The 22,132-nt window shown below is 52.9% G+C and overlaps 8 protein-coding genes across 8 annotated transcripts; 5 read left to right on the top strand and 3 right to left on the bottom strand.

Annotated features, from left to right (window-relative positions):
- Nucleotides 1–1,179: 1,179 nt before the first annotated feature.
- AYO20_04986 (40S ribosomal protein S19) lies at nt 1,180–3,055 on the bottom strand (the record flags this gene model as incomplete). The annotated part of the gene is made up of 4 exons (XM_022643280.1): nt 1,180–1,553; nt 1,678–1,741; nt 1,884–2,037; nt 2,505–3,055. 4 exons carry the CDS (start codon nt 3,053–3,055, stop codon nt 1,180–1,182), a joined length of 1,143 nt encoding a protein of 380 aa, XP_022500848.1.
- A 2,251-nt stretch (nt 3,056–5,306) lies between these two features.
- AYO20_04987 (hypothetical protein) lies at nt 5,307–6,104 on the top strand (the record flags this gene model as incomplete). The annotated part of the gene is made up of 1 exon (XM_022643281.1): nt 5,307–6,104. The coding sequence occupies one exon, from the start codon at nt 5,307–5,309 to the stop codon at nt 6,102–6,104; it is 798 nt and encodes a 265-aa protein (XP_022500849.1).
- Nucleotides 6,105–6,780: 676 nt separating this feature from the next.
- On the top strand, nt 6,781–9,681 carry AYO20_04988 (protein transporter SEC24; the record flags this gene model as incomplete). The annotated part of the gene is made up of 2 exons (XM_022643282.1): nt 6,781–7,398; nt 7,453–9,681. 2 exons carry the CDS (start codon nt 6,781–6,783, stop codon nt 9,679–9,681), a joined length of 2,847 nt encoding a protein of 948 aa, XP_022500850.1.
- A 1,402-nt stretch (nt 9,682–11,083) lies between these two features.
- On the top strand, nt 11,084–12,308 carry AYO20_04989 (mitogen-activated protein kinase; the record flags this gene model as incomplete). Its single annotated transcript, XM_022643283.1, has 4 exons — nt 11,084–11,202; nt 11,252–11,447; nt 11,502–11,883; nt 11,932–12,308. 4 exons carry the CDS (start codon nt 11,084–11,086, stop codon nt 12,306–12,308), a joined length of 1,074 nt encoding a protein of 357 aa, XP_022500851.1.
- Nucleotides 12,309–13,769: 1,461 nt separating this feature from the next.
- On the bottom strand, nt 13,770–15,017 carry AYO20_04990 (hypothetical protein; the record flags this gene model as incomplete). Its single annotated transcript, XM_022643284.1, has 3 exons — nt 13,770–14,204; nt 14,261–14,419; nt 14,472–15,017. The coding sequence occupies 3 exons, from the start codon at nt 15,015–15,017 to the stop codon at nt 13,770–13,772; spliced, it is 1,140 nt and encodes a 379-aa protein (XP_022500852.1).
- Nucleotides 15,018–16,014: 997 nt separating this feature from the next.
- Nucleotides 16,015–17,154, top strand: AYO20_04991 (hypothetical protein; the record flags this gene model as incomplete). The annotated part of the gene is made up of 2 exons (XM_022643285.1): nt 16,015–16,227; nt 16,294–17,154. 2 exons carry the CDS (start codon nt 16,015–16,017, stop codon nt 17,152–17,154), a joined length of 1,074 nt encoding a protein of 357 aa, XP_022500853.1.
- A 719-nt stretch (nt 17,155–17,873) lies between these two features.
- On the top strand, nt 17,874–19,739 carry AYO20_04992 (hypothetical protein; the record flags this gene model as incomplete). Its single annotated transcript, XM_022643286.1, has 1 exon — nt 17,874–19,739. One exon carries the CDS (start codon nt 17,874–17,876, stop codon nt 19,737–19,739), a length of 1,866 nt encoding a protein of 621 aa, XP_022500854.1.
- Nucleotides 19,740–20,193: 454 nt separating this feature from the next.
- AYO20_04993 (hypothetical protein) lies at nt 20,194–21,943 on the bottom strand (the record flags this gene model as incomplete). Its single annotated transcript, XM_022643287.1, has 4 exons — nt 20,194–20,934; nt 20,989–21,267; nt 21,377–21,482; nt 21,591–21,943. 4 exons carry the CDS (start codon nt 21,941–21,943, stop codon nt 20,194–20,196), a joined length of 1,479 nt encoding a protein of 492 aa, XP_022500855.1.
- Nucleotides 21,944–22,132: the final 189 nt, after the last annotated feature.

Genomic DNA, 22,132 nt, shown 5'->3' on the forward strand with positions numbered 1-22,132 from the left:
TGAGGTTTGCTATCTTGGGGGAAATGGCGCGCCAGGGCTTGGGAGACAAACGCACAACAACCAGCCCATGGCAACGGTGAAACGAAGGCTTAAAACATGAGTCAACCCCAAGGTGAACTGTTCCTCGGCTGGTACGGCTTGAGACGAGTCCCAAGTATGCCTGGTGGGAGGAGAGAGGCTCTTGGTGGAGGCATTGGTGGTATCCTCATGACAGCCGTGCTGCCTACCCATGCGCGCCATGCCGTAGCAAGAACGCTATACAAAGTGCGCGGGCCGACTGTTCGAGTATTCTCAGTCGGGGTGGAGCTGCGCCGCCGTCTGTGGTCGTCAGGTGCACAGCTGGGAGCAAATTCGCCAATCAGCCTGACGAAGGGAGCTTCGTGCCGTCTTGTTTGCCAGAACAACAGACGCCTTGAAAGGCGCCGTAGCGAGGCCCAGAAGTCAAGGTGGGAAAGCAGGCGTCTGCCCAGCTTCCAAGAGAGTATTGAGGGAACATCTGTCTCGGTATCACGAGGTGATTGGTCTCTGTGTGAACGACAAGCTCTGGGCTGAGCCATATAGGGAGGCGTGCTTGAGAATGGTGGTGGATTGGGTAGTCTGAAGCCCCCAAATCTCAGTTTCTAGAAGGTGGATTTGGCCCCCTTTGCCAAGTCAGGCAGGGCTGTGCGATTAGCCCGCAGTTTGCCGACAAGGCTGACACTAACAGTGCCAGACGGAATCAGACCATTCGATGAAGTCACAGTTTTGAATGTCGGTTTCGGGTCAACGGCTTAGACAGAGCAGGCGGGGAATGGGACAACGTGCGGTGGTACTAGTGGCTCTGTCATGAGCCTCATAGCCGGCAGTCACAGGCTGTACATGAAGCTTTTTGAACCGAGCCCCTTGCGCAAGTACGAGTAACCATGGAGAAGCAAAGCTGGGAATCTGAAGACAGTGGATGCAACTCTGAAATGAATTCATTCGGCCCTTATCGGTCGTTGTGAGCCATGTTGTAAAACATTCACAATGAGGCAGGCCAGCTCGATGATCAGTCAGTCCGACCACTGAGTTTTGCACCATCCGAGGCTCCGGGATGAGTCTGGGCATACGACCACCCTCGCAGTGAGGGGGACTACCATCTTCGCGAGTAAAGGGTGACTTGGGGTTCTTTTAGCGATTCCCAATCCCGTCTGCAAACTTTTAGTCCTCTTCCTCCTCGTCGCCCTCCACAGCAGTCTGGGCAATGCGATCCAGATCTCGTGCACCGGCTTGTGTTATTCTTCGTCCGCCCTTTCCGCTGCCACCTTCTTCGTCCTCATCAACCTTCTCCAAAATGCCCAACTCCTCGAGAGCCTGCATCACTTTGCGGTCGACAGCGCCAGATGCGTTGACGTGGTGTGATGGTCGAGAACCGCGATTCTTCGTGCTGCCGTGAACTTTTCGGAGACGGCCAACACCAACGGACTTTCTTAGGTAGACATGTCGGGCAACTGAGGCAGCTCTGACGTAGAACCAGTCGGCGGATTGCGGAGGCAGTTCGTTTGAGTGTGAGGTCTTGACGGTGTCGACCCAACCTGTAAAGCATGAATTATCAGTATCTTCCTCCAGAAAATATTTTGCAGCGAGATGATTCGTCTTTCCAAGCACCCAATCCAGCTCCAGGAGAGTAGGTGGTAAAGAGCTGGAGCAGAGCCGTACCTGGCACTCGGAGTTTCCCTTGTCGCTTCAAAAATGCTGCATATGCCTCGATGAATTTTTGTGCCTGCGTCACCCGCATCGTCAGTCCATACTTCTTTCACTGAAATCCCACGTTCAAAAGCGCAAGGTCGTAGTGAGAATTGCGTCTCTTTCCCACAACAACGAATTGGACTTCCTTGCGAGCAAGTTATTCGGGTCGCACTCACATCGACATCTCGAACGGTAACGCCACCCATGATTGCAAACGTCGAGACGGGCGTCTCAGCAATCACAATTATGGATTGAGGAAAGGTGGTCGCTATGAATTGGTGGAGAGGTTGTCGTTTGGTATCGTCGTCAAAATCCTGGAAGTTCGCAGCACTTGGCACCGAAAAAGTTGTGTGGTGAAAATTTGCCAAGCATTTCATACTTATCTTGGCATGTTTGCTATGAGGGGCGATTGCGCAACACGTTGCTCTACATTTACAAGTACTTTAGGCACCATCTATCACATAACATTCCGAGCCAGACCAATACTGTATTGACGCCTTCTGACACAAACCAGCGTTTCTGTGCCTGCTCCGCTGGATAAACTCGCCGGCCTTGACATTGGAAGAACCGAGGAAAGAAGACGTCTCCTTCGTCAAGCACTGCTCATCTTCCAGTCGCTCCAAGCAATATTTGTCCACAAGATGTCATCGCTTTCGTAGGGTCACAAGGCGAGGTTGAAAGGGCCTTTACAGAGTTGAAGCTGTCGTGGCACAGGCGATGGCCCCAACATGTAACAAGGATCTCCTGGACAAGATGTCGTCAGCGAAGGTATCCTTCCACCTGTGTCTGCCACTTACAAAAAGTTCAATTGCGCCCACCACTGGATGAGATCGTGAGTCTGATAGCTCTCGACTGTCCCTTGCTGCGCCTGTGCTTTGGAGTCATCCTCTTCATCTCTTGTTGCTGCATCCGCTCGGCGATGTAGCTCGTCGTTTGTCCGTTTCATAACCCCAAATGTGAAGGGCACAATAGCTACCGAGAGACCGCTTGCAGCCCAGAGTAGTTGCCGCTGGAGCCCAGCTTCTGGTGGCAGGTGCTTCGCCGCGTATAGCCAACATCCACTGGCAAGCAGGGCGAAGAATGGGCCTGCTTTCTTTCCAATATTATAAGCTGCCTGCCACTGCCGGGCGAGGTGTCCAAGCTTTGTCGCTGGTCTCTGGGAAGAAGCGGATGTTGGAGAGTTTGTATTTTCAGAGTTTGCTGGGACTGGCAAGGCTGGTTTGGGGGATGGTAACAGCAGAAGCGGGACGGTCAAAAATGAGATGCTAAGGTTGGCGCCGAAGAATATGGCCGAAGATGTTATCCCAAGAGCCGTTCCGAGGACAACAGTGTTGGGTTTCGACGACATGCTGAGGGACGCTGGGTTTTCACCAAGCTATAATGATCAAGAGCCTGATGTCTAAGACTGCTGCTTGTGTGAGGCTTGCTCGATGATTACGATTTCTGTTCCTGCGATAAACTTGGGATGGTGTCTCGTAGCGATGCTATGAAAGATTCCGTTATAACAGCATTGAGCAATATTTGTCCATGTGAGGTCATGAGAGAGTGAGGAGTAGCTGGGATGTTCAGATCGTAGCTATCACATGTTACGGGGCATTTCTCGTACCTCGTACGGTGATATTCGTACGTCTCTCGCTGTCTACCGTACATCCTTAGTTCGCCTGTTGTGGATCTGGGCGTGGACTGTCTCTCCCTTGGTTTAAAAGGAGTTAAGGACCAGGCAAACTGGAGGTCCAAGGCTGTTCTCGTCTGTAGATGTGCATTCCTACATACATACATCATACATCCAGAACGTGGTACTTGGTGGGGAGTGAGTGCATGGTGGATCTCCATCAGCGTCTGAGAAATATCGAAACTCCTTCTCAGTGCTCGTGACGCATTGGAAACCCACCTGCAACTCGCCTAAATTTAGTATCTGCGCAGACAAAAGCAGACGCCCAAACGCCCTACTACTTGTGGTTGTGGTTGTACCCCGCAGGCCATCGTCACTTGTGCCCCCAAACCTTGGGCGAGTCGCTCAGGTCGCTCAGGCTAGTAAACTCGTTTCACGCTCTTGTCCTCGCCTACGAATACTCCAAGAGAGCGCCTAGACTGTTCTCGACCTTGGCAGGCACAGACTACCGAGTACACAGCCCGTCTCTCGACTAACTTGGGGAAGCACCTCGCACGCTGCAGGAGACCTGGGGCTGAGGTAGTACCACAGTACCTAAACCCCCCATCACAGTACAGAATGCGTCGTTGCGATCCAAGGCACGCCCAGGTGGCCTTCTGCTTTGACTTTATGACGTGCGTAGTGGCACTGATGTTTCGACTTTCGCATTGATGTTACATACCCATCGACAATGCAGCGCAGCCTATACTCCGATGGGGAAGCGGGAGAAATAGAGGTTCGCCTTTTCCTGCCGGAATCTGCTGCTTCCTACGAGGACGATCCCCGGGGTCGGACTGATCACAGTGTCACTCTTGCACAGTCTGCTCTCCGAAAATCCTCAAGTCCGCTCCAGAGAAGTCACTGAGATGCATGGATGGCGTTGCTGCCGCAGTCCTATGCCGCAGGCACAATGGCGGCAACCCTTAATATCACAGCCAACCAAGCATACCTCCCGATGAATACTCCCTAAATATTCCCTACACAAAGATATCTATTCATGCACTGGTGGTAGTCAAGGATGCGGATTGACAGTGATTCTACTGTATATCATACCCCGGATGTCGTCGACATGGAGAGGTTCGCCACAAGGTGGAATTGTATCCTTTGAAGTTTCATCGTCTCGAGGACGACGAGTGCGGTTTTGCTCGTCCTGCATCATGTTTTGGCATGAGATTTCACTAGAGGATGGACACCGTTCGTGCTATGGCCTGGAAATCGAGTGTGGACGTCGCGAATGGATCATGCCAGGCCGCGCCGCACCAGCTTCCAGGGAAGTGACCTGACACCCGAAGAACATGGCTGTTTTCGGCTTATTGGAGTTGCATACATCGAAGTCTTGGTGGACAGTTTGGGTCAGTCGTGACGGAGGCCGAGAAGATGGAAGAAACCACCTTGGTGTGAGTATTTAGGATAATTTCCAGGCGAAATCTGGGGAACGTTGCATGGATGGACATGAGAAGGTTTGCAACAAGGTTGCCTGGTTTCTATAACGAGGTCCAAAGTTTTTCTCCTGGGACTGCAGTCGGGAGTGGTTACCCGTTAGGTACAAATACGAAGTCCATGGTCGAGAGAAAGGCCATTGGCTTAGTGGCTTACTGTCTCCCCTCGCATAGCTAACCGTTTCAGTCCATTATCGCTACAACACTCACATTGGTTGCACAGCCCCCTCAACAAGGCAGAAACCCCCAACTGGTCATCTCCTGCCCTCGCATTGACGAACCCAAGCCTCTTCTTCAAGGCGTCACGAGAAGAATGATCAATAGCCTCATGTTCCTATCGAGGATATATAGCAATGTTGTTCCATTGCCCCAGCACCATCTGCGTCAAACGGCAAGGCTATAAGGCACACCACCACACTTCCTCACAACCATCCAATTCACACTGGTCACTGAACTACTGAGAAGGATACCATTACCACGAAGAAATCCTACAAATCACATCTCTCACCATGGGCGTCTCAGCATTCGAGATACTGGACATCCTCGAACTCATCTACTTCACCCCAGCTCTGATAGCTTCGGCCTATATCGTCTACAAGCATGGCCATCACAAACGACTCGGCTGGAGGTTTCTCGTCATGATCTGTCTATTCCGACTGATCGGCGCAATCACCTCTCTTATCGATGTCAAGCATCCATCCAGCGGCTTGACCATCACGTACGATGTCATGACCAGCTTTGGCCTGTCAGCAATTCTCTCCACAGCCTTGGCTCTCCTGGATCGTGTCGAGGACAGCATGGCACCACACGGTCTGCCCCATCGGGTATTCCAGCTCCTTCACCTCCCCAGTCTTGTTGGTCTCATCCTCAGCGTCGTCGCTAGCACGAATCTTTTCAGCGACAGCCAATCTAATGTCTCGGATGGCTTCACCGAACTCAAAGCCGCGGTCTGTCTGTTCTTGGTTGTTCTGGTCGCCGATTTCCTCATCACAGGACATTGCTTTTTGAAGATCGGTCATGTCCAGCCGGGCGAACGAGGCCTTTTATTCGCGGTTGCCTTGGCTCTGCCCTTTATGGCGGTCCGCATGGCCTTCTCTCTTCTGTGCGTCTTCGCCAACAATCCCAAATGGTTCAGCTCCTGGAGCTTGGAGTGGTCTGCCATCCTTGTTCACGGCATCTTGGGAGTTCTGATGGAGGCCATCATTGTCACGATATTCATCGTGGCTGGTTTCACCACAAAACCTGCGGTCCTACCGCCGGCCCACGAAGGCAAAGTAAATTACAACCTGGGTGCTCGGAGTGTGTAAAGGAGCGTTGTATAAGTCAGGGTGGACAGTTACCCGAAAAGTCTGAGTCGCAGGATGCTCCTTCAAGGAGCTGGTTTGTCATTTGAAGCGTTTTGCATGGTGTCAGGGTGTTAAGGATACAGTGTAGTTCAGGACTCTGTCATTCATCTCTAGCTTGCAGTTAGTTGCCGCAAGGAATGTAACAACACAATACCTTATTCGACGAGACCCGATCTCATCAATGCCCCAAAAGCGTGTGGCGATGGAAGAAAGAGCATGAAGGGTGAAGTGAATGGCGCCTTGAAGCGGGCATTTGGACAAGGTGGCCGCCGATTGGGCAATCTGGCAAACTACGCCGAGTGCCGCAGAGGAACCAGATTTCCACCACATCTGAGGACAAGTTGTCTGCTCAGCATCCACCATTTGGCTAGACACATCTCAACTTGAAGAGCTCTTCCTCCCTCCCTCTGACCAAGCTGTCCGTACATTCTCCTCGTTTCTGAACCGGTATGGACGTCACCCTGTACCGATCAAGTCAATAAAAACCCTCGCACATTATCGGCATATCTCCCTCTCAGTGCCCTCCCTCCGCACTGTACGTCCCCTCTACGCCACAGACGAACCTACGCTCCTTCGTCGATTCCTTCACGTCTGGACCGAGAATTGCATGAACGAGCTTCGAGGGTAGTGATTGAAGATGTCGCAACAATTCCCCCAGCAATATCCTCAGCAAGGCGTGCCTGGACAGGATGGCTTCGGTCAGCAGCCACCGCAACCACCTGCGGGTCAAAATTATGAAAACTACGAAACAAACAATCCGCCGGGGGTGCAACCAGCGCCTGCTCCTGGTCCGGCTCATGCTGGCAGGAAGAAGCGCGCCTATGCGGGACAAGCCTACGAGTTCGGTGCCGGCGCGAATGCTGCCCTAGGAGGACAACAACCCGCAGGCGGCGCTGCATACTCTGGGTATTCCGTCCAACAAGATGCAGCAGGCTATCCGCAAGGAGGGTATCAACAGAACCCTGCAGCAGTGCAACAGACTGCAGCTCCTCTATATCCTGGCCAGGAGCCATCAGCTGCATTGGGAGGTTATCAACCTCCCGCGCCGGCCTACCCTGCCCCAGGCGGTGTGGCGGGCATGACACAACAGTTTGGCGAGATGGACATCTCTCAGAAGCCACCGATCGCCGCTGCACCACAGCAGGCACAACGTGCTCCGGTTTTGAACCAGCTTTACCCGACCGATCTCTCGAACCAGCCGTTCAACGTGGCGGAATTGGACTTTCCACCTCCGCCAGTCATTCTTCCCCCTAACGTATGGACTTGAATTGCTCCCTTATTCCTGTGTCAGAAGCTAAACATTTCATAGACCAGCGTTACACCCTCACCCTTTGCGAACTGTCCTCCAAAATTTGTCCGATCGACGCTGAACGCCGTTCCCACCACTCATTCCCTCCTCAAAAAGTCGAAACTCCCATTCGCCCTTGTCATTCAACCATACACATCCCTACACGACGTTGAAGATCCTATACCAGTAGTGCCAGATCAGGTCATCTCCCGTTGCAGAAGATGTCGGTCGTACATCAATCCGTTCGTCACTTTCCTGGACCACGGGCATCGATGGAGATGTAATATGTGCAACCTGACCAACGACGTGCCGCAAGCGTTTGACTGGGATGCAGCGGCCCAGAAAAGTCTCGACAGGTGGCAGAGACCAGATCTAAATCATGCGGTGGTTGAGTTCATTGCGCCACAGGAATACATGGTTCGGCCTCCACAACCACTTGTTTATCTATTCTTGCTCGACGTCAGTTATGCGGCAGTGTCGAGTGGACTCCTGGCAACAACGGCCAGGTGTATTCGAGAGAGCTTGGATCGGATACCGAATGCGGATCGACGCACGCGCCTGGGCTTCATCGCGGTCGACTCCAGTTTGCACTTCTTCAATATCCCTCGGGATGGAACTGAGAATGCCCAAACAAGCATGCTAGTGGTTAGCGACCTTGAAGAGGCATTCTTGCCCACTCCTGCTGATTTACTGGTGACTCTGACCGAATGCCGGGAAAATATCGAAAATTTCCTGGATAAGCTTCAAGAAATGTTCCAGAATACCCAGAATGGCGCATCCGCCATGGGATCTGCCCTTCGTGCTGGGCACAAGCTTATCGGACCAGTTGGTGGGAAAATGACTGTCGTTACTGCTTCACTTCCCAACATTGGCCACGGTAAACTCGAAATGCGCGAGGATAAGAAACTACTCGGCACGTCAAAGGAAAGCAGCCTGCTCCAGACGGGTAACAGCTTCTACAAGAGCTTTGCCGTCGAATGTTCGAAACAACAAATCTCAGTGGATATGTTCCTATTCTCCTCACAGTACCAGGACGTGGCGTCTCTGAGCAATTTACCAAGATACACCGGGGGGCAGACCTACTTCTATCCTGGCTGGAATGCTGCCAGAGAAGAAGATGCCATGAAGTTCGCCAAAGAGTTCTCCGACTACCTGTCCGCAGAGATCGGTCTGGAGGCTGTTCTACGTGTTCGTGCGACGACAGGGTTGCGGATGAGCACCTTCTATGGCAATTTCTTCAACCGCAGCTCGGATCTGTGTGCATTCCCAGCATTCCCACGAGATCAAAGTTACGTTGTGGAAGTTGCAATCGACGAGACCATCACGAAGCCAGTTGTGTGTTTGCAGTCCGCTGTCCTTCACACCACGTGTAATGGTGAACGACGAATTCGAGTCTTGACGCTCGCACTACCCACAACCCAGCAACTGGCGGATGTGTACGCATCGGCTGATCAGCAAGCTATCACAGAGTATTTCAGCCACAAGGCCGTCGAACGTGTCCTCAACAGCGGGCTTGACAGCGCTCGGGACATGATTCAGAACAAACTGGTCGAGCTTCTGGCCACGTACAAGAAGGAGCTTGCAGGAGGCAGTATGGGTGGAGGTGGCCTTCAATTCCCTGCTAACCTTCGAGGCTTGCCTGTGCTTTTCCTTGCCTTGATCAAAAACTTAGGCCTCAGGAGATCGTCACAAATTCCCAGCGACATGCGGTCAGCAGCTCTATGTTTGCTCTCGACGCTACCTCTCCCGTTGCTGATTCAGTACATCTATCCCAAGATGTTTTCTCTGCATGATATGCCAGATGATGCAGGGACGGTGGATGAGAAGACCGGCGAAATCATCCTTCCACCACCGATCAATCTCGTGTCAGAAAGGCTCGTGCCGTATGGATTGTATCTGATCGATGACGGACAGACCCAATTCCTTTGGGTTGGACGGGATGCTGTTCAACAGCTCATGATTGACGTCTTTGGACTGGCAGACAAGAGTCAACTCAAAGTGGGCAAGCAACGACTACCCGAGCTGGACAACGATTTTAGTGAGCGAGTGAGGGCAGTCGTCTCCAAGAGCCGTGACCACCTATCCAAGGGGGTGGGCAGCATTGTGGTGCCTCATCTCTACGTGGTGAAAGAGGATGGCGAACCAGGTTTGAGGCTTTGGGCGCAAACCATGCTTGTCGAGGATCGAGCAGATCAAGGAGTGAGCTTACAGCAGTGGATGGGGATGATGCGCGAAAAGGTACAGTCATGATCGAATGTTTCACTTTTGGTGGGTGTGGATTGCTAATTCGATTGAATGCAGGTCATGCAATAAACACCACACCCTGAAGAAAGACACGAGGTCGGGCCTCTGATGAGAGCCGAGCAGGAAAGAGGATGCTTTCTGACTACTATGGAAGAGATACAAGGAGAGGTCAAATGATGCACGCCAGCCATACTTGTTGCACGCATGTACACAATAAACTTGGGCTAGATGAGAAGGGTCGTCCCGCTTTGACCTATCGGGTAGTCAGTGACCATGGTGATGGATGAGACCACAAGAGCCCTGGGGCTATTTCTAGCTTTGGAGCAGCTCATGGTCTACGGCAACAAGAAAAGATGAAACGCTGATCCGACATGCTCAAACAAGGCAAATGGGTGGGTAGAGACTGTCACAGGAGGGCCGAGCCTATTCGGGCCATGGATGGATGGGGTTAAGCCGGCCGCTGAAGGGGCCGCTGAGGGCCGCTTGGGCCTAGTGCGCCCGCTCTATTCTGCCTTAGCTCCGCCTAGTGAGCCAATGCCGGCGCCTATTCATCCAAACGTCCTTCAATTCGACCGCGGCGTGAATGGGGATTCGGTCCTGAAATGTGAATGCCAGCTGCTTCACCCTCCCCTCAATGTGATACTCACCTTTTGATCACCTTTGCGGCACCATCTCATTGCAGACATCTCTTGTTCTCATTCTTCTTTGTTCCTCGTTTCGTCAAATCCCCTCATTGTTGAGCCTTTGTTGCACTGTCCGATTGCAACGTGGTCGCTGCGCAAACCCCTAATCTACACAACCCCGTGCCCGTTAACAACTCTGAGCAAGACTCTCAGGTAACCCACAGGTTTTTACCGCCCTGAAGATTGCAGATAAGGCTTGAACCTCGCAGGCGAGAAGCCAGACCAGGAAACAAATCTGTACGCCGCCTTCGCTCTGTTTGTTGTCGCATACTGTAAGGAATGTGGAATCTGACCCTGCCGCAGCACACAGCACACTCCACAACCCTCTCCTCCGTGGCCGCGCCGTCCATCCATCCTGCTGGGGCATCTTTACTTGCCAGCATCGACATCTTACCACCTGGAGCGCGCTGAATTGCCTCGCCTCAAGTACGGAGTTCGCGTCCAGACGACCCAGCGTCCACTGTGAAACAGCGCAGACAAGCGGAGCCGACCTGAACTAGGGCCCGCGCCCAAGCGAACTACCCTCACTACCATCTCCGACCTACAAAGCCGCGACCTCACGCTCACCTTCCTCCGAATTGAAGCAATAAAGCGAGAGCTACCCGTGATCGAAAGCACAACTGTTGGTCTTACTTTGGATACCCCAGCCGGCTTCAGAGGCAGGGATACGTGCTCGGTTGATTACCAGGAGATCTACCAAGGACCTGTTGTGACTTGTCGGAAACATGGGACAACCACAGCAACAAGCGGCGCCATCGGGAGGGTCCAGAAAGATCTCGTTCAACGTCTCTGACCAGTACGATATCCAAGATGTTATTGGGGAGGGGGCTTATGGCGTCGTCTGGTACGTGTATGATATGGGATCTGTGGACGCTGCAACTGACTCGTCAAAGTTCTGCACTGCACAAGCCGTCAGGTCAGAAAGTGGCCATCAAGAAGATCACTCCATTTGATCACTCTATGTTCTGCCTGCGCACGTTACGAGAAATGAAGCTGCTGCGATACTTCAACCACGAGAACATCATCTCGATTCTTGACATTCAAAAGCCACGAAATTATGAGTCTTTCTCCGAGGTCTATCTCATTCAGGTTGGTCTCGGAATAACAGGAGAAGCGAGCAAGAGTATTGACACTCTTTCACAGGAACTCATGGAAACGGACATGCATCGCGTGATTAGAACCCAAGATCTCTCGGACGACCACTGCCAGTATTTCATCTATCAGACTCTGCGCGCTCTCAAGGCCATGCACTCTGCGAACGTCCTTCATCGAGACCTGAAACCATCTAATCTCTTGCTCAATGCTAATTGCGATCTCAAAGTCTGCGACTTCGGCCTCGCGAGATCTGCAGCTTCAACGGACGACAACTCAGGATTCATGACGGAATATGTTGCGACAAGATGGTATCGTGCTCCAGAAATCATGCTCACGTTCAAGGAATACACCAAAGCCATTGATGTATGGAGTGTTGGCTGTATACTTGCAGAGATGTTAAGTGGCAAGCCCTTGTTCCCTGGAAAAGACTGTATGTATTACTCCTCTCGTGACGCTGGCCATGCTAACTACATTCCAGATCATCATCAACTCACCCTAATATTGGATGTCCTTGGTACTCCGACGATGGAGGATTACTACGGCATCAAGTCCCGACGTGCGCGAGAATACATCCGGTCATTGCCCTTCAAGAAGAAGATTCCCTTGAAAGCACTCTTCCCCAAGACTTCGGACCTGGCACTGGATTTGTTGGAGAGGCTGCTAGCATTCAACCCAGTCAAGCGCATCACGGTTGAAGAAGCCCTCAAGCACCCGTACTTGGAGCCTTATCATGACCCTGACGATGAGCCCACTGCGGATCCTATTCCAGAAGAGTTCTTTGACTTTGATAGGAATAAGGACCAGCTCAGCAAGGAGGAATTGAAGGCGTTGATTTGGAATGAGATCATGCGATAGACTTGTCGAGGCCGAACTTGCTCTGTGCCACCCACTTGCGACAACGAAAGGATCAGCACTGCAGATTCATATTTTTCGGGCTGTGTGAAAGATGACTGTCAGGCGATGAAGGAAGATGCCAATAGAGCCAAGGACCGAAGTGAGAATCTAGACATAATGTCATGGTAGGTCCTGGCTTCTCTGGAACGACAGGAAAATATGTCCAGAAAGGTCACAACAATCGTCAACATTGTGCTTGGATGAGAAAGCTGGAACATGAATGGCCCCGTCACGCATTGCATTCGCATGTTTGTTACGGTTGAACGGAGTTGCATGAATTGAAGTGGACGGATAGAGATCAGATCAATGCAGAATCCAGCCCCCAATTCCTTTCCACAAACTGTCTCCGTTCTTACCTTTTACGCGCGATGTGGGTGGTTTGTGTAGAGACAAGACCTCGCCGTTTGGAGTGTAGAGACTACTCTGTACAGCTACACAGTCAGGGAACCTCTTTTTCTCTTCGTGATAACTAGTAACAGGGCTCTCACTGCTAAAAGTAATAGTCGGTAGGTGACAGTCCTGCACATGTCAAAAATGCTTGATTAAAGAGTACCTCTTGCTAGCACAGTATCTCGTAGAGGGAACCAATTAAGGGGGCTGGGGGGTCACTGGGTCCCTAGGGTGCGATAACGACGGCCCCAAACCGACCCCTCAACCCCAAATCTTGGGGAGAGATATATTTTCTCATCTTCAAAATACTGCAAAATTTTACCGATTTTCTCTCCCTGAGAAAAAAATCTTGTTACAATGATTGTCAGTGTGGCCGAGTGGTCTAAGGCGTGTGACTTGAATTTAACCGGAACGTCCAACACTCCTCCAGGGGATAAGCACCCGTGGAGGGCGAACGTTTTCCCAAAACTTCAATGGCTATCACATCTCTTCGGAGGCACAGGTTCGAACCCTGTCGCTGACGTTCAGTTCTCTTTTTTATTTTTTTCTTTCCCCCTCTTCTCCTCACGGAGGGATAGAGTTCCTTAAGTGCCTGGTGCTTGCTTACTTATCTACGTGGGTACTTAGCCTCGCTTTTTCACCAGGGGGGTGTTTCAGGGAAGACGCTCCTGGATATTATGTACATTACATACATACGGAACATTTGGTACGGGGACTACAAGGCTGCTGGACAGGAGAGGGCTGGGCTGAGTCTACAACAGCATACTCTTAAAACCCGTAAAAGATGCGCACCTTTTATCTCTGGGCTTGCGAGGACCTTCAACGACTCCATCTGGTCTAATGCGTCATATGGAACAAGAGGCATGAAGGATGGTGGGCTCATGTGTGCCCTCAAGACATGTTCCTATTTTCGAACCTTCACTTTCTAACTGTGTATGTACAATCTCTCGGGCGTCGAGAAGGTCCAGTGGTCTTCTCCAAGCTCTTCAACTACAAGCCCTCAGCCAACCCACGCTGACATCTCCTCACCACCTACTGATCATCAATAACGTGCAGATACTTCTTTGCCTCCTTCTTCTCCCGGGCTGTTGCTGGAGGCAAATCATAGTAGGAGCTGCTCCGGTAGTCTTGCAGATATAGGTAGGTCAAGTCTCTCAACTCTGCCGGCTCGATTCCCAGATCTTTGAAGGTCTTTGCTCCCTTTTCGACGGTCTGATCCAGTGACTCTTGTTCCAGCTGATCCGCCGTCATGATTGGCCACCAAATGACCTTGTTGAGGTAGTAAAGGATGGGTTTGAGGAGAGCTTTGGGCACGTCAATGTGGCGGCGCTCTTTAAGAATTTCCCTGTCGACAATTTCGGCGATTTCGCGCATGCTGTAGTTTGTGGGGCCGTAGAGTTCAAAAGTCTCGCCCGCCGTGGTGTCATCGTAGCCAATCTTTTCCAAAGCCATTCCGACGTCGATAGCCTAGCAATACAGAGTCAGAGGTGCGGGAGAATGGGCGGACACAAAGGTAGACTCACATGAACCGGGTTGAAACGTTCCTGCATGTTGTTCACGGTAATCAAGTTGGTAACGCCAGCAAGGCGATGTAGAAGGGTATCTTCAAAACCGAAGCAGGGTGCCGGTCGAACAATCGTGGTCTCAGGGAAGAGCTGTCTTGCAACTTTCTCTCCCATGGCCTGTAAGACGTGTTAGTTACCACCAGTCTCGCCATTCTGGCAAAGTCCTGACCTTTGTCCTGAAGAACTCGGAGGGCGAGTCAATGTCGGCATTGTACGACGAGAGATGAATGAACCGGTCAACGTCGTATTTTGCAACGGCTTCAGCTATTCTTTCCACACCCTCGACATTGACATCCCACAGACTGAAGTTTTTGGTCGGGTAATTCTTGCCAATCAGGTTGAACACAATATCGGAGTGTCGCACACTCTCTTCGATCGACTGCGTGTTTCTCAGGTCGAATTCCATAAATGAAACTCTCCCCAGATCACCAGTGGGCTTCAAATGTCTCTTCCCCATGTCATCTCTGTACGGCACGACAACTTGGCACCCTCTCTTTGCTAGTCGCTGGACGATGTATCTCCCAAGGAACCCATTTGCACCGAACACAGTAACTGTATAGCCCCCTAACGAAGATCTTCCTCCAGCTTGTTTTATGATCGGTTTCCCCGTCCTTGTGATGGCGATGTCTTGGTTGTACCCGCGTTGGAAGGATTTCGGTTTCAATGACGACCGAGCTGCGCGCAGCGCGAGGGTGGTAGGTTGACAGGTGTGCATCTTGCAATGCAGCACCCGACAGAGGCCTTCGCAGGCAATCGTACGTCGGTGTGAGTTGGGGTCAGAGGAGGTGACGAGTTGTGACCTGCGAGGAGCTCAATGCCTGTCGACCTCCAACAGCTCCGCTGCGTCAAGTGTCTGTTCGCTTGGCAGCTTTGATGAGATGCAGTGAGGATCCACCACGGAATCACGTGTCAGTCCGCCCAAAATGATGCTCAGCACTGTGCCAAGACTGTAATGACCAAAATCTTATCGCTCATTGGCCGACCTGTAAAGCCACACAAGGCCTCCTCAGAGGCAAGGCAGTCTGGATGTGCATGTTTGGACTCGGAAATTATTCCTGTGACAAAGTGATCCGTATCACCTCATTATAGAGATCCAACACCAGGGACACTCTGCAATGGAGCATATTTCGCAAAGTCGAGCGAAAACGACCTAGGTGGGGTCTGTCCAAGAACCATTTCGGGGTCAAGACCCGCTCGCAAACTCGAGTGGAAATGGCTTAGCGTCGAATTGTTGGATACAGACAAGATGTGATCGTCCTCTTTTGCTTGCTGCCTTGAGGTTCTATGGTAATGAATTATGTTACTCATCCTCCTAGCCCGGTACGTAGCATTCAGTTCTCCATTCTCGTTCGCTCATCTCGGATTCCTCCAACAAACAAAGTTTACGAGGCTGTCTGTCGGCTGTCATGTATCCCTGTCATGGAGGAAAAGGGCATTCGCGAATACGGGCGATTGCTGCTGCCTTCAAGTACCCAGACCTTCTATTTTGAGACTGACTTGCGAGAAACCGTGAATAATACATTTCTTGGGTGATGTTGTTCGTCTATAAAAGTCATGTCAATGCCACCGACCGAGGATGTCTGGTGGCTCATCACAAACACACGAGTTAGGGACATAGATTCCCTGCGAGCATCATTCGTCCTGGCGCACTATATCCTGCCTCCGTTTTTCCCTCGCCCATCACAGCTTGTTGATCGGGATCCCCATTCAAAATGTCAATGCCTCATGATGTGCACAAATCCTCAGGGCACAGTCGTGGCGCCAAACCAGGTCCGCTCTGGCTCAAGCTCAGGCGGCGCATATACCACCCACTCGGCTTCAAGAAGGGCTATAATTTTATACTCTTCGTCATACTCGTCGGGGCCCTCATGGGGTTCGTACTCGCTCGGTTCCAATACCTGAACGTTGACGGCATCTTCTTGAAGGTATACTCTTGCCTGAACCGAAAGGGGATTCCACGGAGAGGTCGTACTAACAACGGTGGTACGTAGAATACAATCCCTGGAGACGCCATTCACTATCAGTCAGGGTACAAGCGCGTTGGAATCATCCTTCATCTGGGCTGCATCCTTCCAGCAGGCTTCTTGGTCTGCTTCCAGTTCGTACCAGTGATCAGGCACAAACTCCTGCTCTTCCACAGATTGAATGGCTACACTGTTATTCTCTTGTTGCTGACCGGCAACGCGGGCGCATTCATGGTCACTCCCATCGCTGGAGGAGGATCACCATCTACTCAAGCCGGAATTGGCCTCCTGGGAACAATGACCACGGTCTCAGTGATGCTGGCATACGTCAATATCAAACGTCTGCAGATCGACCAACACCGTGCATGGATGATTCGTACCTGGGTGTATGCGGGTAGCATCATCTCGGTGCGTCTGGTTCAGATGGCCGCCAACACGTTCATCGCGCAGCATCAACAGGGCCATTGGTATGATGTGCAGACCTGTGGGGACATATGGAAGCAATATACCCTGTATGGAGCCCCTGCTGGAGCGGGAAATCCAACACCATACCTATACCCCGAGTGCACGGCGCCGAACTCAAGCGTACCAGTGGTCATCAAGGCAAATGTGGACGGTGCCGGCCCCGAGTTTGCTACAGCTTCGTTCCACCTGACGTTTGGCATGTCGGTGTGGATTTGTCTGGCGACCCACGCCATCGGTGTCGAGACATATCTGAAGCTGACACCTGCGGAGAGTGAGAGGCTAAGGCTTGTCAGTCACGAGAGGCAGGTGGAGGCTGGGGTCAAGCACCCTGGTCGTGCAGGCTTGACTGTGGACAGGTTTGGTGATGTTGTGTCCCGGGATCCCACCGATCGAGCCAAAGGCAGCCAGAGCTCGAACGAGTGAGAGGAAGATATTGCGCAAGTAGGTGAGTGAGAGGGCCGCAGTTGTTTGGGGGTCTGAGCATCGCGCATTGGTTCTATTGCCCATGCTGAGAAGTCTCAACAACGCACGAGACTGGCAGCCTTTGAAGGAAATTTATGAGGACGGAGAAGTGTTTGCAGTGAGTGGTGCATGTATCGACGAGGACAGCTGTGTTGGACGCAGGGGTCAGAGGTGCATGGCGAACACGTTCATTTCATCGTTCTCACAACAACTTTCCTATATAGTTTCTCTAGCTCTCAATCGAAATATCGTATCTCAGTCGGTCACGACATGCCTCACTCTGGAAAGTCCACTCAGCCTCTTCGTATGAGGTCATTTGTACAAGGAAAGAGGCCGAGGACACGACAAAGTGATGGGATCCGACCAACTCGTATTCGGAATTGAACCCATGAAATCAGGCCCCCAAGATTTTGAACTTGGCGAGTCAGCGATTCATGCGTCCAGAACTAATTATCCTGACATTCTGACTGGACTGGGACTGGAATCAACCTCGTGCTAGATCCAAAGCACGGAGTCTCTTTACCGACAAGTTCCTTGGCCTCGTTCACCTCTGTCTGCCGCCCCTCGTCAACGACCATTATGCCTTGCCTCGTCACGAGAGCCTCGCCTGGTTCCGTATCTCTGTACAGGATCCAAGGTGAAGGCAGTATCCTCGGAGTCGCCGAGTATCTCCCTTCAAGATGGTCTACGCAGGCCCATCCCGTGGCTGCAGCACCTGCAAACGACGCCGCGTCAAATGTGACCTGGGTCGGCCTCTTTGCAAAAACTGCTTGAAGAGGAGGGTGCCCTGTCCAGGTGTGCCAGATCCACCTGGCATACAGTTTCGAGACGAAACCGCGGCGGTGATACAGCTATTCCAGGCAGCCGGCGACAGAGAACATGCTGCTGATGGCGATGACGACTATGAATACCCCAATGCGGTTGTCCCCGGTCTCGGGGAGGACGAGAACTTTGTCTCGTTGTGCTTCTTCTCCCACAACTACATGATGGGTGGGCACGGCGTGCAGTCTTCGCGGGGGTTGTTCGAGCATTTGATCCCGTACTATCAGCCGACGGATCCGGATTCTCTGATATCGGTCGCCACTGCCGCTCTTACGGCCACCATGCTCTCCATGTGGCGCGGCCTTGGACCGGATTCGACGCTGTCGAGGAGGTACTATGGCCGCGCTATCGACCTCCTGAAGGAAACCCTGAAGACTCCAGAAGGATGCGAGTCCGATACGACGTTGATCGCCATCATTGCGCTGCAGTTCCGGGAAGCGCTGATTGCGCACCGCAAGATGGTCAAAGTCGACGGGAGTCACCAAAGAGGCGCATATGCCGTGGTCAATTACAGAAAGAGCAGAGGCTTCCGCGACATGGCCTCCAAGCGGCTGTTGCAAGAGGTGCGCAACACGATGGTGTCAGAGGCAATTCGGACTCGCCAACCAGTGCATATCGACCCGGCGGTGTGGGAAGACGACGGCCCCATGCCCTACAACCCGGCAAGTGATCTCGACAGGATCGCGATTGACCTCGCGAACCTGCAAGCCCTGTTCGAGCAATATAAATCCACGTTGCCGGCTAGTTTGGGAAAGGGGCAGAAGGTGCTGACTGCAAAGGACCTCAGCATAATAGCGTCATTCAGGAGGACGGCGGATGCCATTGACCAGCGACTACAGATCTGGGCCGACAGCCAACACTCGTTCTACTCACCCTTCCGGCTGGCGGCAGATGAGATTCCAGACTCCGTGCGAGAGGCAGGCCTGTATGGCGACTTCTGCAACGTCTATCCGTCTGTCCAGCTCGCGGGCGTCTGGCACGCATACAACAGCTACCGGCTGATCCTCCTGAAGATGACGCTCTGCGCGGACGAAACGGTCCGTAACATGCCGAGGGAGAACGACGTGTTGCTGTTGGAATCTGACAGATGGAGGGTCTCCGCCGAGGAGCGGCTTCAGCACTGCGTCGACGAGATCTGCGCCGCTGTGCCATTCCATCTCGGCAACCGCATCGACGCCGGCTCCATCCACGAGTTTTCGAACACCACCCGCATGGAGTACCCCTGGCCGACGCCGGACAGAGACCCCTACTCGAATCCGTGCAGTCCAGCCCTGAGGCAGTACGCGCGCGAACACAACGTCGTGCCCCTGACGGCCGACGAGCGGAAGCGCCAGAACCTCTGCATGGGGGGCTACAACATCCTCGGACCCATGGCGTTTGTCCTGAGCCTCGCTGGGGAGCCGCTTGACTTGACCGGTGTGCAAAGAGATCCGCGCAGGATTGGATCAATGCTTCGCCCGGATCAGATCCCGTGGCTCGCTGGGCAGATGGGTCGGGCTTTGAGACTTCATCGCGCGAGACCACCACCGCCACCACCACCAAAACAAGTAGGTCGAGGCGATGATCTACGTGAAAGCAGCAGCAGCAGCAGTAGCAGCAAGAGTGGCACCCCTGTGTCGATTAGAAGGAAGCCCACCGCCGCAGTGGAGAAGAATCAGCTCGGCGATGTGGCGAAGGATGTCGTCCGGGTGCGAAAATCCATGAAGTATTCCTTTGGTGTTTGATACCGCCGTACACTAGTATGTGTGTATGTATGATTGTGTTGTGCGTGCCTGCCATTCAGTTTGTCTGCGGCGAAGGGGGAGTTCTCACAACTACTCGTCGTGGTCAAAGGCAGTGTCGTGTGTCTACGAGGGGGATCTACCACATTACATGATTATATAGCCTATGAACGAAGCACATATAGTTTCACGAGGAACTATATTTCGATGTCACGGTGTAATGAGCCGATGGCTATTGAAATGTCACTCCACGCCGTGGCCTTGATTTGATGGCTTGCCACTCTTCAGATACGGAGGACAGACGGGTTGAAGTAAGAGGTGGTCAACAAAGGTGATCAGCTTCCGAGTGGAAACTTCTCTCTACATTGTCTACCCGCTCTTCTTCTCAAGCTGTCCGGATTTCCTTGCCTCTGGCCACACATTTCAAATCCCTCCTCCCCCCCCGATGGGTCGCAGCTCAATCCTTCTGGCTATTCTTCTTATGTCTCCTCAACCCGAAGATCTGCGCAATATCGGTCCAGAAGCCAACGACCTCGCCTTGGAAGGCTTCCTCGTACACGTCGATAACCCTACTTTCCCAGACCAGATCGACTTCCTCGGGCCCGAGGATCTTGGTACCCTTGAAGAGTTTCCAGCCGACGTAGAGGATCGGGGCGACGAGCTGCATGGTGTAGTTTTGAAAAAACCCGGCGACCGTCGGGGGAGAAAAGGCCGTGTACCCGTAGAACAAAAGGACAGTGACCATGGCGAAAACGCCAATCCAGGCACAGTAGGGCTGGAACCAGCCGCGATACGGCAGGGTTCTACGGTCGAGACCCTGGACCTTGCAGGCGCGGTGGTAGCAGAGGAAAGTGATGCACATGACGAGATAGTCGATCAGGGCTCCCGCGGTGATCAGGGCGATCAGCCAGGTCATGACGATCGCGGAGCTGTTGGATGTTTGCAGAAAGGAGAGGAAAGGGAAGCACATGGTGACGGCGAGTGCGTAGATGGGGACGCCCGATTTGGTGGTCCGGCGCAGGATCGCAGGCGCACGTCCTTCCAGGGCCAGACCGTAGAGAGAGCGCGCCCCGCAGTAGGTGAGGGTGTTCCCGGCCGAGAAGATGGAGGTCAAGATCAGCGCCGTGACGATGTGAGGCAGGACGCCGATGCCCATGTTCGTCATGGCGATAACGTACGGCGACGCCGCGGCGCCGGACTACAGGCTCGTCCCGGCGAGGATGGCCTGCAGGGTCGGGTCGTTCCACGGAACCACGATCCCGACACAGAGCGCGCCGAGAACGAAGAAGCAGAAGTAGCGCCAGTAGATGGTCTTGAAGGCGTTCTTGACGATGATGCGCGGTCGCTTCGCCTCCGCCGCCGCCATCGACACGTACTCGGGCCCGACAATCGTAAAGGACGCGGACCACAGACAGGTGAGGAAGCCCTCGAAGCGGCCCAACGCGCCGGTCGTGCGATGCTCGGCAAAGGCACCGGCGACATTCCAGCTGTGGAATCCGTACGCATTGCCTTGCGGGTTGCCGCCGACCATCTGGAAGAGGGGGCAGGGGAAACACGTCAATAACCGTATCGATCTAACCAGGGAAGAGACAGACTCCCGGTCCTCCTAATGCAGCTGGCCAAGTTCTCGGGGAACTTACGGTAATGAAGGTGAAGAAGAACATCATGAGAAGCAGGAGCACTTTGCCGCTACACAGCCAGAACTCGGCTTCTCCGTAGACCCGGACCGCCAGAATGTTGATAGCCCTACAGGTTTGAGGGGGAGAAGGGTTAGCAAGCGCATCACCTCGAGGCATTGGAGGGGAACTTTCTTGATAGGGATGCCACGAGCTGAGAATTTGGGTCCTTACATACCCATAGCAGACGATGCAGATGACACAAATTGCCGCAACCGGAATCTTGTCGGTCCAGAATTGTATCACCAGGCTGAGAGCGGTGATCTCAAAGGGGATCAGGAGCGCCTCGTAGATGAAAAAGTTCCACCCAACCATGAATCCTAGTGCGTCGTCGACCCATTTACCGGCGAGACGGATGAAACCTCCCGACACGGGATGTTGAACCGTCATTTCGGCGGTGCAGTTGTTGATGCAGATCAGGACCATCGTGTAGAGGAAATACGCGATCAACAAGCTCCCCGGACCGCCAGCGGCGAGGGCGTTGCCGATGCTGATGAAGATGGCGGTCCCAATGGTTCCTCCTATGGCCATCAACTGAAGTTGTCTGTTGCCCAGGCGGCGGTGTAAGTCGTCGGCATTTTCCAAGAGAATATCCCCTTGTTGGATGCCCGAAGTGGTACGATCCAGGACATTGACATCGACATCGACATCGACGACGCCTTCTCTTTTGAGCTGCTTTTCTTGCTCCAATGGCCTATATAGTTGGATTGGGGGGGGGGG

This window comes from Fonsecaea nubica (genome assembly GCF_001646965.1).
Source record: "Fonsecaea nubica strain CBS 269.64 chromosome Unknown Scaff27, whole genome shotgun sequence".
NCBI lineage: Eukaryota > Fungi > Ascomycota > Eurotiomycetes > Chaetothyriales > Herpotrichiellaceae > Fonsecaea > Fonsecaea nubica.